Below are 17,351 nucleotides of genomic sequence, written 5' to 3' on the forward strand. Positions count from 1 at the left end.
GAAATTACTAGGCAGTAGGAAACTGAAGCTGATGTAGTAGTAGACACGCTACTCGAAGTTCTCGAATAAGGTATGTATTAGCAATTGTTATACTGCCGATTTTTATGCAAAATAAACATCGTCTACCTCAAATGCATTAAGATGAATTAAAATTGGCAACGTAATTAAGTTCTTTACATTGTTTATATTATATTATATTTCTCATTAATATGCATACAATCCGCAGCCTGATAATTATACTTTGAAATATTTTAAATGTTTAAGTAGTTAAGTCTACAACTATGTTTAAAAACACATTTATACTGCTCGCATTTTGTAGATTTTGTTTCACTCTTCTGTGTATTTGGTTCAGCATCGACCTGGATCTTTTCTCTGGAAACCCTCAATTAATTTCAGCGAAACTCTGATATTTTAGTTTTTCCCCTTTATCCAGGGTCGGAATGAAACAAACTTTTTGTAGAACGTATGTTTAACCCGATGGATACACGTGCAGAGTTCCGCCCAGTTCTACCTCTACCTGAGACATCGAGAAATTCCGTTTCTCGTTGATATACAGTCAGTCCCTTAAGTATTTATACCCACATTGCTTATAAAAGAAATCTGTTGAAATCAAGGGATGCGTGTAAAATTTTGCAATAAACTTTTCAATATCTTATTTAATATCTTTGGATGTGACGGAAAAGAAAAAGTTTGGAGAATGCCTAATACAGAACCAGAATGAAAAAATGTACAACCAACTGTAAAGCACGGCGGAGGCCCCGCGATGGTGTGGGGCTGTATGGCGGCATCCGGAGTAGGCAAACTTGTCTTTATCGATGGAATATTGGATAAGATAAACTATAAAAATATACTCGAAGAAAATCTGCACTCGAGTGCGATTAAGCTTGGTCTGGAAGATGACTACTATTTTCAACGCGACAACGACCCGAAGCATACTGCTCGGATTCTTCGTGAGTGGATACTTTATCACGTTCTCCATTTTTTACATACACCTCCTCAGAGTCCAGATACAAATCCTATAGAAAATTTATGGGCGGAAATAGATAAAAGACTACGCGAGCATGAAATTTTCAATAAACAAATGCTAAAAAACAAAATTTTGGAAGTTTGGAATGGTATTGAAATTTAAGACGTTAGATGTAATACTCACAAGTCGTGGGGGGTCGCCAAGATTTGGAAGTATCAGCCTAGCTCCTTTGCATAACGATGAGATATTACAGACCTATTACAGAGCTATTACATAAGAAAAATATAAGAATATGAAGCAGTTATTACCTTACACATCAGTTATTACATTATTCCTGTGCATCATGAATATTACAAAACACTGCCACATAAAGAGCATAAATAAATAATACTAATATCTTATACTAAGTTTAATAATACATAAATATAATTAGTATTCAAAATAAAAAATACTACCCTTATTTAATTTTTAGTTATTATGTATAAACAAAGTTAGTTACAGACAACATATGTTTTAAATGATATTTAATTTTTTGTAATTTAAATTAAATGACTTTTACAATTGACTAGTAATTATGAAAATGGTATAAGTTCTCACACAACCTGTAAATATATATTATTTCAGTTAAATTCGCCTAAAAGAAATTTATATGATTAAGTTACACATTAAGGAATTAGTAGAAACATTGCCAGACTTGACATAATTAATTTATAGTTTTAAATTGGCTAATATGCTAATCTTTCATTTTCTCGAAACAACAAAAAGAGACTTATTAACAAAGAAATTAGACAAAAATTTCAATAATATATTTTGAAGAAATATATTTTTAAATTTTGTAAAATACAATTTTACGATCCTTGAAGCGGACATTTTTCTTATGAATTTTATAACGTAATGATAAAACAGTATACTGACCATTATTTTGAAATCTATAAGGACATATGTATCATAATTATCATCCCGAAAATAATGCGTTCAATGTTACAACCAAAAATATAAAATAGCGTATATCGTTTTGTTTAAAGGTCCGTAAATTCACCAACAATTGTTGGCAATTAAAAAGTTCATTTTAAGTTTAACCCATGTATGAGGCATACAAAAGCAATGCTAATTTTAGTACAATATTTAAACATGTTTTTAACATCTCCGTAACAGAGCCTTGAATATAGGAAAGGAAGGAAATTAAACTTTTAAATCGAGAAACATGGATGAAATAATATAAAAAGATGAATGTAAGCACATTACTTAAATCTGTTCCTGAGTTGCAATCTTTTTAACGGTAGCTGTTGCAACCGAAATGAAATAACAGTATTTTCTAATCAAAGTAAACAGAATTTAATATATAATATATAACATAATCTAATCAGTTCTTACTCAATCTCTACAACCCAAGAGGATAAAAAAGAAAGAAAAAATTTGTAAATAAACGGAGAACTATTTGAATAAAGGAATTGATAATAATAATGAAACAATCCCAGTAAATCTTTCAAAATAAACGATATTTTTAATTAAATAGTATAACAAGTATATAAACTTCGTAAATTTTCGATTACCTTCTAGTTTTGAAATTGTCCTAATTTAAATTAACAATAATGTTTTGTAAAATTGTAAATAAAAAACGAAAAAGTGACATTCAGGCTGTATTTAAACAACGTAAACGCGTGGATATGTTTTTTTATCACAGTATTATTAAATGAAAAATTACGGTGCAAAATACCTATACCACAAATTTAGAAACGCCATTATGATGTTTGAAAAAAAGCAATACAATTTGTTTCTTTGCAATTTTATATTGGTTATATACGAAATCATTTACTGTTAAAACAAAATATTTTTTTACTAACATTTATGTATAAAGTAAAAATTAAGTTTCGATTGTGGAAGATTCATTTCGATAGTAAGCGTGTGAAAATACTTTTTCCGTAATTACCTTAATTGGAACTTTTGCTGATGTTATATTTTTCTAAATGTTGGAAATTTCGATATACGAGGAAAGCAAGAAAGGAAGATAAAGAAAGAAAATTAGGAAGAACAAACTTGCAGGAACAATGCCAGGATTACAATGTCAAGGAATACGTAGCTCGTATTGATTACTTCGATAGATGATCAATTATTTACATACACACACGATCTTACTTGTCACTGTGTTACAGCGATAGCTTTAGAAGCACAAGGTTAGAGATCTAAGGCCGTTCGATTGAATTAATTATCGAACCGTTACTTTTGCTCGAGCGTTTCCATAATACAATTTATCAGATCGGGAAGTGTAATGAACTCAAATACAAACTAGATTACGGGAGTACTTAAATTTCAGCAACTAATATCGATTATCGTATTTTAGAAAAAAGAAAAACAAACGGGAACAGTAAATATAAGATAATAACGTTCACATTTACAATATTAAATTGAATGTTATGATAATTTTCATATATTTATATACAATTCTTTTTTTGTACAGATTATTCATACAACTGTTGCTTTGAACATCAATTACATGCTTTAGAGGACTATTTAAAACTGTAATTTGGAAATAAATTTGAATTTCTTAAATTATACAAAGTTTTGTACCAGATCGTTATTTGTACATTAAGTTGACATGTTAATGAAACATGTAGGACACTTTTAATACTTTCTACAATTCATTGTTTACTAAAACGTACTATAAAACTTGTATAAAAGACAGAAATAAATAACTCCTTATGCAACATTCTTGAAATAACAATTGTAGAAATCTAGTACCATACTATTCTTCTGTTTTACTATTACAAATGTATCCTATTTCAGCTTTCTAAGTTCCCTCAGATTGAGGTACAAGTGAAGAATTTAAACAAAAGATGCAGTGAATTAAATATCGTTTAGAGTGGACATACTCCACATAAAACTCTGTATTGCTAATCGAAAATTAATCTCGCGTGTTTGCACTTGATTATTTCGTACTTAAATCTACATTCGCGTTTGTTATGGCATATTTACCTACATACGTGACGAAATATTAGTACGTACTGTTACTTCTCTATTCGTATCTATACTGTCAGGACAAGGAGTATACGTAGACATATACATTGAGAAATTAAATCAACATCTGGCGTTCAACAACGATTACAATGAAAATTGCCTTACATTATTACAGACTCTGATGAAGCAAACGTAAATTGTGTTCACATAATAGCAGGTTTTACTAAATGTTGAATCTTACTCTATCGGTGAGAAATTGGTGTCTTATGTTCCCTTGTATCTTGACATATGTACTTCTCTTGGTATATACTAAAGAATTGCACATACACAATTTCATTCATGTAAACTAGATTCATTTTTGTTTCACAGCCTTGTTGTGAAAATATAATTTCAAAGATAATTTTAATACATTGTATTTCGCATACATATTGGATATGCTTCTGCAATAGACCTACCTCATAAAACGAAAACTGCATTGCTAAAAACTTCATAAATTTCTTTTTATCAATATGTCAGAATATTACTCCAAATATCCGACATTAATGTTTCGTAATCTCTGCAATACCTATATTCATCTGAGAGCTTTTATATACAATACGTAACATATTGCTGCATTGTTCTTTCAATAGTAGGTTTAGTCCTTTGCCAGTGTTATATACTAGCTTTTACTGTGCTTGTCTCTGTACCACAAAACTCACGAATATCAGTTGCTGCTTCAGCGTCATCAAAACCATTGTTCTGACTATTATTAATGCTTTCATTCTTTGATTCTTCACTGAATCTTACACTGTCAAGCTTTAAATTAATTGAGCTATCTGTTTTCGATAATTCACTAACATCCGAATCATCCAACCCCAATGCTTGTTCTACCGAAGAGTCATGTTTAGATTCTTGACTAGGATAAGAATCATCGATATCCCTTATAGATTTACTTTCAGAACATGTTTTAGAAGATATATTGTAAATAGACTGCGATGAAAGTAACTGTTCAATGTTAGACAATTTTCCATTTGTATCTTCCGATTTACTTAACCTTTTTGTTAAGTCTGCCCACGGATCTTCCAAAAAAGATTTCATATCTATGTATCTTGATATGTCAATCTCTTTGCGTGCATCCTTATAGCAACCCTGAATGTGAAAAAACATGTTCGATACTACCTAACGATAAGAATTAACGACGCTAAAAGAAAGATATGAAAATGCCATTCATAATTACCTTTTTGTGAGCATGAAACTGTTTGCCAGAGTGCTTGTAAGGAGAGTACGAATTATTGTAATTTGACTTTGAGGTTGCATGATAATTGTTCCTGTAATGGTTAAATCCACCGCTACCTGAATTACGATGATTACGACCACCTCCGGAACCATGCCAATTACCACTATGTCTTTTCTGGTCTGACACCGGAGTACTAATACTCAAGGGAATAAAGTCGTTCCCGGTACGCATTTGTATCCCATTCGGTGACACACTCTGATAACTATCATCGTTACCGTAGCTGTATTCTGTCCTACTTTTATGATCGTGCACCTTCCAATTGTAACATTGCTTTCCCCTACTACTACTTGGCGTACTTAAAGGAGACTTTTTCATTTTTAATATCCTGCTTACACTAATACGTTTTCACAGATTCTACCAATATTTACAAGTAATGTTGTCTATAATACAAAATACTAATAAGACGCCATACTGTATGTAACTCAGGGGACTTCGACTCTACAGTAACTTTTTGATGCACTTTTTTTACTGCCACCTACGCTAGCTGCTAACTTGGACGAACTAAAATTCAAAATGGCGGTTTAGAAGCGGTAATTCAAATTTTGGATTTTTGCGTTAAAATGTTATAAGCTTGTATTGAGTACATTTTTTCAAAAATAATTATATACACCAGAGCTCAAAATTAACTGGAAATGACAGAAACAGAGCATTTTTTAAGACTACATTGAAATGTGCTATAAAGTGACATCATCCAATCTCATTTCTGGGATCATTTCTGCAGCTCATTTCAGAGCAGTCCCCGAAAATGGCTCTGATGTACACAAACTAAAAGAAGCAACATAATGATGTATATAATTTAATTTTGAAATAAATGTACTTGGTACACCATGATACAGGGAAAATAACCAAACTTAAGAATTAATATGGGACAAAAATTCTTAAATAAAAATAGTTGTGGCTTACTGCTTATGTCTAGTATATTTGTTCATTACATCTCGCTGGTTATGTGGCCGTCAGCTTGTCTTCCCTCAGACTGGCGGCAATGACACATTGGCACATGGTTTACCATAGCTTAGCAAATGTGCATGCCGATGGACAACCATGTTGAATTTTAGTTTGTAGAAATGTGCTGTAGGTGGCAGTCAAAAAGCCCTCTGAAACTACTCACGTTAACCAATCGAGATCTCGAATCGACAGCGCCCTTCATGTGCATCGATATACGTACCAATATCTCGAATCGATTAAATTTAAATATCATTTCAATTATTTGGATTTGATATTTAGGAATATATAAGGAATTTTGATGCAAAATAAAAATTTTCATATGAAAATGTCTTTCCTCTTTTAATCATTTTAACAGCTCATGTACAATATAAAAGTATTTTCAAATTCTTCGAATGTCTTTGTAATTTTGTATAAAATTAATAATGTTCAAAATTTTTGTATTTATCTGTACATCATATGCAAGTGGTGTACTCAAATAAGCATTTATATTCTTAATATTTTATATTTTATTTAGTTTCTAATAAAATATAATGTATAGTATGTACTTCCATCTTAATTGAATTATGGCGGTTAATTTAACTTATTTGGAACGTCAGAAAAGGAAGCTTTTGAACTAGAATCTGCTGTTCGGACTCATCAGCAAGGCTATACAGCGGATGCGGTCTTAGACGATCTATTATTTTTATTTTCAATTTTCAAGTGCATACTAATCGTATATAATGTATTATATTGAATTTATTTAACCTTAATTTGCCTTTTAGTAGACACATTATTAATAGTTCTGGTTGTTTGATAAAATAGTGTCCACATGTATGTAAATATATTAAATAAGAAGGAAATATTTTCTAATTCTTTTCAAATTAGTGAGTGTAAGTAAATTTACATTGAAACAGTATAAATTTAAAGAGATAATACAGGATTATGCGAATTTTAGAGTAATTACATTAACATCTATTAATAAATAAACTGTTATAAACTATTAATAAACTGGATAAAATGAAGTTCGAATTATTTAAATTTGGCTCCAAGAAAAGTATCGACGTCACGGCTACCAACGTTTGCTATCGAGAATAAGGGCCTGGAGACTCGCTCAGGATGATACAGATGGCGTTGAATCGTGATCGCAGCACGCATGTGTAATGGCGCTGCGGCTGGGAGTAGCGAGACTATCGCAGATGCAGCGAACGTCTCGTCTAGTGTAGGTAGTAGAGTGTACATCGTGCTTTGGTCGCGCACGTTTGCGAGAGTTTGTGTCCAGAATGAACGGCTTAGTACCTGTTGCACGACCCGGCGCGGACCGGTTCGAGTCGTTCTCTTATCGACGTTTGTCGTAATAGAAAGGCGGTCTGTTTTTTCGGCGAGAATGAACTGTCGCAAGTGTCGCGATCGTCATTGTTGACGTTTCTGTTGGTGTGACAGTGCTGCGGGCTGCTACCGCTGCCCCTGCCGTGCATCACGATTTTCTCGTGCTGAAACAGCGCGCATCGCGCAGGATACGTTTGCTGGCGAGTGAAACAATGGGGATCGTGCAAAGTCGTGCCGGCGAGAGCGATGGCGGTGTGCGCGAGGTGTTCATCGGTGGTGTCAAGGGCGGCGCGCCTCATCAATCCTGTCAACCGAGCCTTGGCATGGGAAGTTTGGGTGGACCACACGCACGGAGCGGCAGCGTCCGTAGCGCGCCAAGGCAACCGATGCCCGACGCAGCCGAGCTCGAGAGGCGCTTCACCAAAGTGCTGGTGAGTTCTCTCTCAGTATTTTATGCTCCCCTAATAATTCCATAAATCCCTTAACGTGCGCATCCGGCATGTCTCACGGATTAGACGCATGGTTACGCTTTTACGCTGTCGATCCTTTCACGTACGGCCGGACCGACACCACGAGCAAACTGTCAGCACGTCCACGATTAGATGTGCTTTACTTTGACCGAGTCAAAACAACAGGCTACGTTCTGCGACAATAATATAACACATTACAGAGAACTATATTAATGTGCGTTATGAAAAATGAAACAGTGTTATTGTTTACACCGTGAGGTGTCGTTTACTAGTAAATCGTAAATTATATATGTAAAAATTATATCGATTAATGTAAACAAAAATAGAAATAGGTTTTTCAAGTCATCATAAAACTATAAGATGTATTATTTTGTAAAAAGCAGGTTCAGGTACTTACTTCTGTTGTACATTGACAGCGTGTACTACCACTTTCATTTTTCATAACCTCTAATAGTACTTTGAATGTATGTAGATCGATGTTGCTTTACCATTGTTTTCTGTGTAGTATTCTCATGTTTCTTCAAGCCAAATTTATAATTCGTCGACATTAGAACGACACTTAGAAGTGTCGACGGACGTCAAATATTTTTATAGGGATGCCAATATTATTCACGTCCTAATAGTATAAAGACAGTTTTAATGGATAATATCTCTTGAGAGAAATATATGAATTTAAAAATGATTTGACAATTTTAAAACCGGCATCGGTTGCAGAGGATAGAAAGAAGCTAGACTCTTAATTCTTTCTTGCATTATTTTAATGGGTTGGAAGCAGTGAGTCGATGTTCTTCAATTATTTTAATGTTTCCACTTCCATTAAGAAGTGTGACATACACATTTTTGTCATAAATGCATAAAAACCATAGTCCACCAACGATTACTTGCCTTTTATTCCGCGCGAAGCGTTTTTTCCCCTTCATTAATATGCGCCGGAATGCCCGTACACTGTATATTTCAGAGAAACACATCTACGCTGACGCGTGCACACAAACTACGTTTACAAAGCTATCTTTTAAAACGCTAGGCATTCACGCCTATGTGCGTGAACGCAAACGGTAATAGGATATTAATTGACTCGCTTTGATCGGCCGTACATCACGTGCTACATCAATTATCGAATTTAGCTATAAAAGGATCCTAAAACTCGTCTCGTCGATGCAATCGTTTCTAACAGAAATAATTTCAGTGAAAGTCGTAGTGAACGATAAATATTTACTGCTAACACCGTTTGCGAAACAGCATTTATACTGAAAGGGTGGAAACAACCCGTTATGTTTGGAACGATAACTATACGTGGTTAATTATTTTGGAGATTACCACAAATTATGAAAAGCCAATACGAATGTCAAAAATGTTAAAATCGTGTATGCCGGATGTTTCAAATAAAAAATTTGATTGAAAAAAATTATAGTTTCATGGAATTCAGTTCTACGTCTCCATTCCTTGTTAAAAATGTTTCACTTTTGTTCTTCCCTTTCAGGAACATTTTGAATTCTTCGATATGAATAACAATATATAACTTTTTATTATAGTAATTGTATATTAAGTAACTACAATTTGTTCAGTATACTTTATTCACTTCCTTATAGGACTTGCTAAATACGTATCGATGCATGTACCTCTCGCTTTCTTCGCTGAGGTAAGGTGGATCGATGAAAACAGGTGACGCTGTATTTGAGACGGTGTCTTATTTTATCTTGTAATTTTGGTGTGTAAATAACACGCTGATCGGTGTCAACACGTGCGGCCTGTAACTTATAGCTGCTAATATTTGAACTCGAGTGCACCCGTGATACTTTTAGGGCTCGAGACCGTCCCTGTACCGGTATTGATATCCATCTGCATATTGCGATTCAAGTTTAATCGATAACTTAAAACGCCGATACGCAAGTTATTTAGTTTCCAATATTAATAATCGCATGAAAATCGAATACAAGTTTATTCTATATGGACTGAAAGTCCATACATTCAATAGCAGTAACTGCGGTTTAATATTTTGAAAAACTGTTACCATCATCCGGAAATACATTTGGGGATAAAATGGAATAACAATTTAGTATTGGACTGAACTAATTTAATTTTTTTACATGTTAGAAGGGGTAGTTTTGACAATTGCAATCGGCTGGAATATAAAAACAAATTATTTAAATAACGTTTTCCAATGTATATTTTCATATGCAATGAAGAAAGAGATATTTGTTATTTCTTATTAAGTCATTAAAAGTTATTTGTTATTAAGTTGTTATTATTTGTATCGGCTACATCTATTAAAATGGAGAGCAATGATTTTTATTGAAAACTAAACAAATTTGTATAACTAATTCGAGTAATTTCCGGTACTGATCGGAAATTGGATTTTCAGATTAGAAATACGCAAAGAAATGTAAAAGTTCTATCTCAAATATTTTTCTTTAACATATATTCAAATGAGAGAGCATGCGATATGTTATAAATTGTCACTCGTTAATCAATTCGTTGTTGTAAAAATTATGATACCAGTTGAGGCTTAACAAAATAAGATCAGTTAATCAAATTATATAATTGTAAAGTAAAACTGTATTACTAATGAAATACGATTATATAATTAATTTAATGAAATTGTATAATTAGTAAAATATAATTACGTAATGAACAAAATAAATATCTATAATTAATGGAATACAATTATATAATTAGTATAATGAAACTGTACAAGTAGTTAAATAAGTAATTAATATGATGTATAATATAACTGTATGTAACTGTATAATTAATGAAATACGATTATTTAATTAATATAATAAAATTGTAATTAATATAATCAAATTATAATTAATAAAAGTAAAAATTGTTTCAGTTATACATTGCTAATGTGACATTAAAAGCGTGCAAACAAGATGACATAAGATCTGAAGACTGAAATTTCTCAGATTTTACGAGCGTTAGTCATATGAGCCACCGACCACACAAGGGTCACTAATTTTTTTCCGTTCGGATGAAATATCGAAAGGTCGAAAGCGAGAATCCACGCGGTGGCAGAGAGAAAGAGAGAAAGAGGTGGGGGTTAAAGAGGAGGCAGAGGGTAGAGACGCACGCCTACGTAGAGTCAGCTCTCACCAAATAAGATTCGATTGCACATCGGGACGACCGTCGTGACAACTACGAACATATCATAAACAAAGAGATCCCTTTACGGGTCGCATTAACTTGCGATCCCTTGATTCGTCTTCTCGCTTCGACTCTGTCCTTCCAACAGAAGATCGTTTTCATCTGTGAAGTCTTTGTGCTAAGGATTTTGAGTGCATTGAGTGCAAACGTATTCTACAACGTAGATTTAGCACATTTTCAATACGTGATATTAAGAAAAGCTTACAGTGTAAGAAAATTTTTAGTTAACTACAGATTTGTTAAATACAAAACTGTAAAGGTATTTAATATTTAGGATATTTTTATGTTGTATGTAATTTATTAAATTGTTGAAAAGAAAAAACTATTCTCAGCAAACAAACGTTCCTTATAATTAACATAAGTAATTTTTACTTTGCATAAAGACGCAAATTCTAGTAATTAGTTATAACCATTTTTTAATTAAAAATGTGAATGTCGAGTATTAGCAATATTATTACACTAAAACTACCGACACCTGAATGAATCGATATTGTAGATTGATATAATCTAGAATACGACATAACCTGATATAAAAATAGGTCAGTATGATTTAAATAAATTTTCAATATAAACGTTTTGCGGATAAAATCGTAACGATAGTATTTGAACGAAAGGAATTAATTGCAATTAATTGTTGAATTAAAAATATTGTGGATAATCAGCAAAGTTGATTGAATTATTTTTATTGATATAGATGTATGTAAAGAAAAGGAATTAATTACAACAATTTCTAAATTGAAAACATTGTAAACTATAAGCAAAATACAGCGAAATGTTTCTATTCGTGAATATTTATGTCAATGTGAAAAGTATTTATGAACGACAAATTACCATTCGTTACACGTGCACGTAAAAATAATAATTTATTTCCACAGAAGCTAATATATATAATTAGTTCTCAATTACGTTTCTAGTCCCGTTAGAAATATACGTAACCCCGTTCATTACATTTTGGAATAGTGAAGAATCTGATAGTGTAACAGTTACGCCAGTTTGTAATTTTTGTACACGTTTGACCTAAAGGTGCGGCTAACTGTTGTTGCGTTACACCGGCGTCTCGATAGCAACTCTGGTTCATCGTTGTAGCAGCATGGTCGTAAAACTACGTTACGCTATGATCACAAATTCAAATTATCTACCCTCGTATCTGCAGATGCACAGGATTTTTAAATCAAGTAATTGGGAGAGTTATCGAAGTTTGCTAGCGGTCTTATATTCCTATGGTAATCGTTCTCGTCCTGGATACTTGTATCGATAGATCTGAAATGAGATCACACCGATGATGATGATGATTTTTGACCGTTTGAGGATAATGATTTTTCAAAATGTCAATAATACATTGTCTGTTAAAAACTTAAATCATGGTAATGCTGAGCAATATATTGTAATCTTTTATTATGTTTTTGACGAAATGATGGCAACTTGTTGGTATAAAATGTCAATGGTTAAAGTTCGTTGTTTAAATATTCAGAAGCATATATTAATTTATTTACTGGTACAATATATATAGTAATATTGTAGTAATGTTACAGTAATGTATGACTAACGACAAAAATTAAGAATTTTACTCAAAACTTCGTTAATAAAAAAAGCATGCTTCACTATAATATGTACTTTTAATTTAGTAAGACTTACTAAGATTATTAACGATAAGCTTTTTAATTTTTGTCGGTAAATGTATCTTCACTAATATCTACTATAAATTATAAATTATCTACTATAATCTAAACTGTGCTATCTAACATAAAGATGGTATACTCTAGGATTTTAAAATTGTTGCGATTTAAAATAATCTTATATGTAACAAACTATATCAAATCTTTTATTCGGATAGCTTTGTAAATATATTAACTCAATGAAGTTTAATTCAAATAAATTTTTATTCGAATACATTTGCGAAGAATTTTATTTGATACACATATTTTGTATTTGATCGTATCTAATACATTCTTAAATTTTATATCTATATAAGTTGTACATAACAATTCTATACGCTTATAGTAAAAACAATTAGGCTTATAATGTTGACAAATGTTGACAGAACGTAACAAAAGTAGGCTTAAATTTGTTCAGGCGGATGAAATCTCAATTGAAAAGCTAAAAAGTATTTCTGTTTTAACGCGGAGTCTCATGGGCTATTTTCGGCGCCATTAACTTCAGCGTGTCGAACTCGCTGCGCCTAAAGCTCATTAAAAAATCAGGTTTAACTTGGAAACCCTCCTCGTAGGAGTTGTAGGTAACATTATCGACAAGTAGAGTGCACGGGATTATTGGGGAATCAGCGAGATGGAATACTGAAACAACGTACTTGGTAGATAATTGTATAATATAAACTAGTGATTTTTTTCTACTTGAAAATAGAAATTATAATGTTGTTAAACATGTAGTTAAACATGATAAATTCGTAATATTGTTACAGATATTAAATCAAGAAATATATTTGTTTTTACTCTATTTTGCTCTTTTAATAATATACAACAATTCTGTAAGCTTTATTTATAAAACATAAAGATAAATGAAAATTAAAGTATGAGAACATAGAATGATGATTTTAATGCTTTTAATTATTGCATATTTTGTCAAGAAGTTTAGAAAAATTCGAATGTGCATATATGATAAGTAGGCTGCTGATTTGATGTATTTATAATTCAATTCAATAGTAAAAAGGATAAAACAATATAAGTATTCACAATTTTGGAAGATATTGTTCTACTGTTTATACCAGCTTCTTGTCATCAGAATCGAGTATCATTTAAGTATATGTTCATTCCAATAAATATTTAAGCATAAAATTATTTGTTATTTTGAAGTTTAAATAAAAAATAATCTATTGTTTGTGTTCTACCAAAGCTCGAATAAATAGTAATATTTTATTTACAAATAAGAAATGGTAAACAAATTATTTATGGAGTTATTTAAATAATTTCCTAATGAAAGAATACGTTTATTTATTAATATCGAATGAAATATCAATCTAATTTGTAACTCTTTATTTATGATTTAAAATGAAACTTGAACTGTGCTTGTAATCGAGGCAGACAATTGTTTACTTTGCATAAAGTCTAATTTCAACGGTTCAAATATCCACGATTTATCGCAAATCTATTATTAATTTATTACTTTTTGACAGCGATCGCCTTATCGTCGTTCGATAATTCAACGACATTGGCATAGACAATCGTGAGATTTTGATTCATTATAAACGCTTGCTGATGAGTCACGCAGTAGTTTAGCATCGCGTAGTAGAAACTGTGGTTTGACTCACGAGAATCGTTCCAGGGCCACGCGGGTTTTTCTCCGCGTGTTTGTGTCTCTCACTCTAGTGACAGAAACCCAATATACTCCGACATTCTATTCTTCTCGTGCTCGCATCACGATTAGAACTTTCATACGCCTTGTAAAGTGTTTGCAAATCACACCGATTTACAATTTGATACGGGGCGATATAATCTTCGCAATGTAAACACTCGCTGATCCTACGTATGTACATTCGATGAAATTTCGTGTACGCGATTACACGATATTTCTAGGTAATACATTGAATGTATTACCTTCTAGGTAATACATTGAATGTATTACATTCTAGGTAATACATTTTTATCAGACTTTGAAAGATGTTTGCAAAATGAATCCCAACGTACAAACGTCATGCGAGTTTTTACGTGGGAACTGAAAATGATAGATAAGCATGTACAAAGAAAAGGAAGTCAAAAATTATTGTGTTATGTAAGCTGTATCCATGAATTTCAGAGTACTGAGATGTAGTTCTTAGCAATACTTTTCTTAGTACAAGAACGATAACATCAGAGTTGGGCATTACACGAATAATATTTTACTCGGATAGCTTTTCAAATATATTAACTTAATAAATTTAATAAATTCTTATATCCAATAAATTTAATAAATTCTTATATTCAATAAGTTCAAATGTATTCTTATTCGAATATATTTGCGAACAAAATTTAGTTCAACTAATGTTTCCAATAAATTTTACGTGTAAAATTTTATTCGACATTTATCATTCCATTATGTCCAACTTTGATTACCAAATTGTGGCTAAAAATGAAATTAGATCATGGAACACATGTTTCTTCACATTTGAATTTTACAAAAATTTTGGGGGACCGTTATCTACTTAACAAAAAGAACGGAGACTGTTATGTGCATAAAATAATCATTATTTATAAAATTTGTTTAACACTTTGGCTGCTGTGTCATCTATATGTGGGTGACAGAATTATTTGCACAAAACAGAAAATTAATGTTTACACTGATCTATAGGGTGAATATATATGTATATACAGGGTGTTTAAAAAGGCCCAGACTAAATATATATTATGTATTGCTGAGGTCAGATATTTATGATTCATTATAGCACTTCTAAGAAATGTTCGAAAATATCTCCCCTCGTAATAATGCAGGCTTTGATCATTCGTTGAATTAGTGATCTAATTCTTTCAAATATTTCATTTGTATTGGAAATAATAGTAAGTTTTTAGTACATTATTAGTACATTTCCAGAATTTATCTTATGTTTCTATCGCATTTTTATTAACTAAAGCTTATATAAATTTTGTACTTTTAATGTATTTTGAAATTTTAATGTATTGCTTTCGTATTTTTACCATATCGTAACGTATTAATAAATTGAAGAAAATGTTCATCTTCATCACTTTTTATTAATGAAAATATTTAGAATATTTCGACTAAATCGGCTATCTTATCTATCCCCTTAAATACAATCCTCTAACTCAATTAAATGCAAGTCGCAATATATTTGATGATATGGAATAAAATTTATTGTACAGCTTAAAATGTAATTAAATCAGTACCTTTTTCTGGACTTCAAAGAAACTATATCTTATTGCCGACTATGATTAGCGGAGTTAGGAATGTTTCTTTTAATGATAACTCGTGCTATTGACATAGTTGAATTTTTTGTGATATCATACTACGCTCATTTCGGCAAGACTGGTTCTGTGCACTGCGAATAGATTCGAGGCGGTAAAGTGAAAGGGAAATTAAGTACCATAGCGTACAAATTGCTGTATAGCATTTTTATAGCTGTTCCTCATTTTGCTGGCGATCGAAATAGATGCGAACATTTTGTGGTGCATACGTTACTGCAACATTGATTTCATTAAATCAATTGATTTTATTACCACTATATATTTAACGACTTGAACGCTTTTTCGTGCATATAAATCTCGTCAGAATTCGTGAAAGTTCTTTACATTTTGGAGAAAAGAAATTGAATTTGTAAAAATAATATTGAAACCGATTATTCTGCGCGTTTAAATTAATTATCATCATTTGCTTAAATACCCAAAAATAGTGCAAATAAGCAATAAGTTGATGTATTATAAAATGGATATATCAAGACTCTGTCTTTCTTCCTAATTCCATGTCTTAATCTTATTATTATTAATAATATTTTCAAAGTTATACAATTACAATAAGTGTAAAAAATGCAGGAAAAAAACATAACATCAAATAAAGGAGCATTTCTTAATATTGAAATCATTATAAGGAAAATGAAATATCGAATAATGATAAATTTTGGAATATAGAAAAGTTTTCTTAGTCAACTAAAAAACTAATTATTGTAAAATAAAAATAAAAATGCTTGTTATTTGATGTGGTTTCTTGAATTTGAAAGGTCTATACATGCTAAATAATATCTTAAGTGTAGTAAATCGTATGTTTTGCTATCAAATGTTATACATGCCAAAATGTTAAGAAGATAAGTGAAATAAATTGTACGGTTGTTTCTCACAATGAGGAAAATGTCAGTTACGTCACTATTATTCTAACCCTTTCGTTTACTTTCCCGTCTCGTTGGAGCAACTATAATGCTGCTAACTTTATCTAGATGCTGGTTAAAACAATTCTTATTTAACCTTTTCAATGGCGCCTTTGTTTGTTTCAAAAATGTTGCGTGTACGCGTGTGTGATCATGTTTCAAGATAAGAGATAATAAAAGTTTTGTAAAACCTGGTAATTAAGAAATTTAAGAAATAGAAGTGTTATTTGCTAAAGATATTAAGAGAAGTATATTTTCTCAAATGTAGTCAACGACGACATATGATTATTCGTCGCTCCAAGGTGAAGAGTAATCTAGCGCTATAAGAGCCGAAGGCGAACGTAAACGATCATTTTGATGGTTCTCGACTGAATGACTAGTTCCATTCCTGTATCCGATTCTGCCGCATTCTTGAAGGATAGCTCGAACAAGCATAGACTCGACAGCATCTAGAAGAGATACGTGGCTGGTTGGTTATTTGAT

At 31.7% G+C, this 17,351-nt stretch overlaps 2 protein-coding genes across 9 annotated transcripts in view; one reads left to right on the forward strand and one right to left on the reverse strand.

The window, feature by feature from the left end:
* Positions 1–3,379: 3,379 nt before the first annotated feature.
* Positions 3,380–6,203, reverse strand: LOC144473482 (uncharacterized). Of its 2 annotated transcripts, XM_078187381.1 has the most exons (3): positions 6,102–6,203; positions 5,139–5,699; positions 3,380–5,050 (listed from the first exon to the last, which is right to left on the reverse strand). In XM_078187381.1, the coding sequence occupies exons 2-3, from the start codon at positions 5,511–5,513 to the stop codon at positions 4,574–4,576; spliced, it is 852 nt and encodes a 283-aa protein (XP_078043507.1). In that variant the 5' UTR covers positions 5,514–5,699; positions 6,102–6,203; the 3' UTR covers positions 3,380–4,573. The 2 variants fall into 2 exon arrangements, with proteins under 2 accessions (XP_078043507.1, XP_078043506.1); XM_078187380.1 differs by having other exon boundaries at positions 5,139–6,189.
* Positions 6,204–7,327: 1,124 nt separating this feature from the next.
* Positions 7,328–17,351, forward strand: part of Frl (formin-like protein) — a 102,389-nt gene continuing 92,365 nt past the window's right edge. For all 7 annotated transcript variants that reach the window (XR_013494648.1, XR_013494650.1, XR_013494649.1 and 4 more), the window contains exon 1: positions 7,328–7,879. Coding sequence is in view for 4 of the 7 variants with exons in the window: in XM_078188059.1 (XP_078044185.1) it covers positions 7,661–7,879 (219 nt within the window). In the remaining 3 variants the exon portion in view is untranslated. The remainder of the gene's footprint in view (positions 7,880–17,351) is intronic.

This window comes from Augochlora pura, chromosome 7, assembly GCF_028453695.1.
Source record: "Augochlora pura isolate Apur16 chromosome 7, APUR_v2.2.1, whole genome shotgun sequence".
NCBI lineage: Eukaryota > Metazoa > Arthropoda > Insecta > Hymenoptera > Halictidae > Augochlora > Augochlora pura.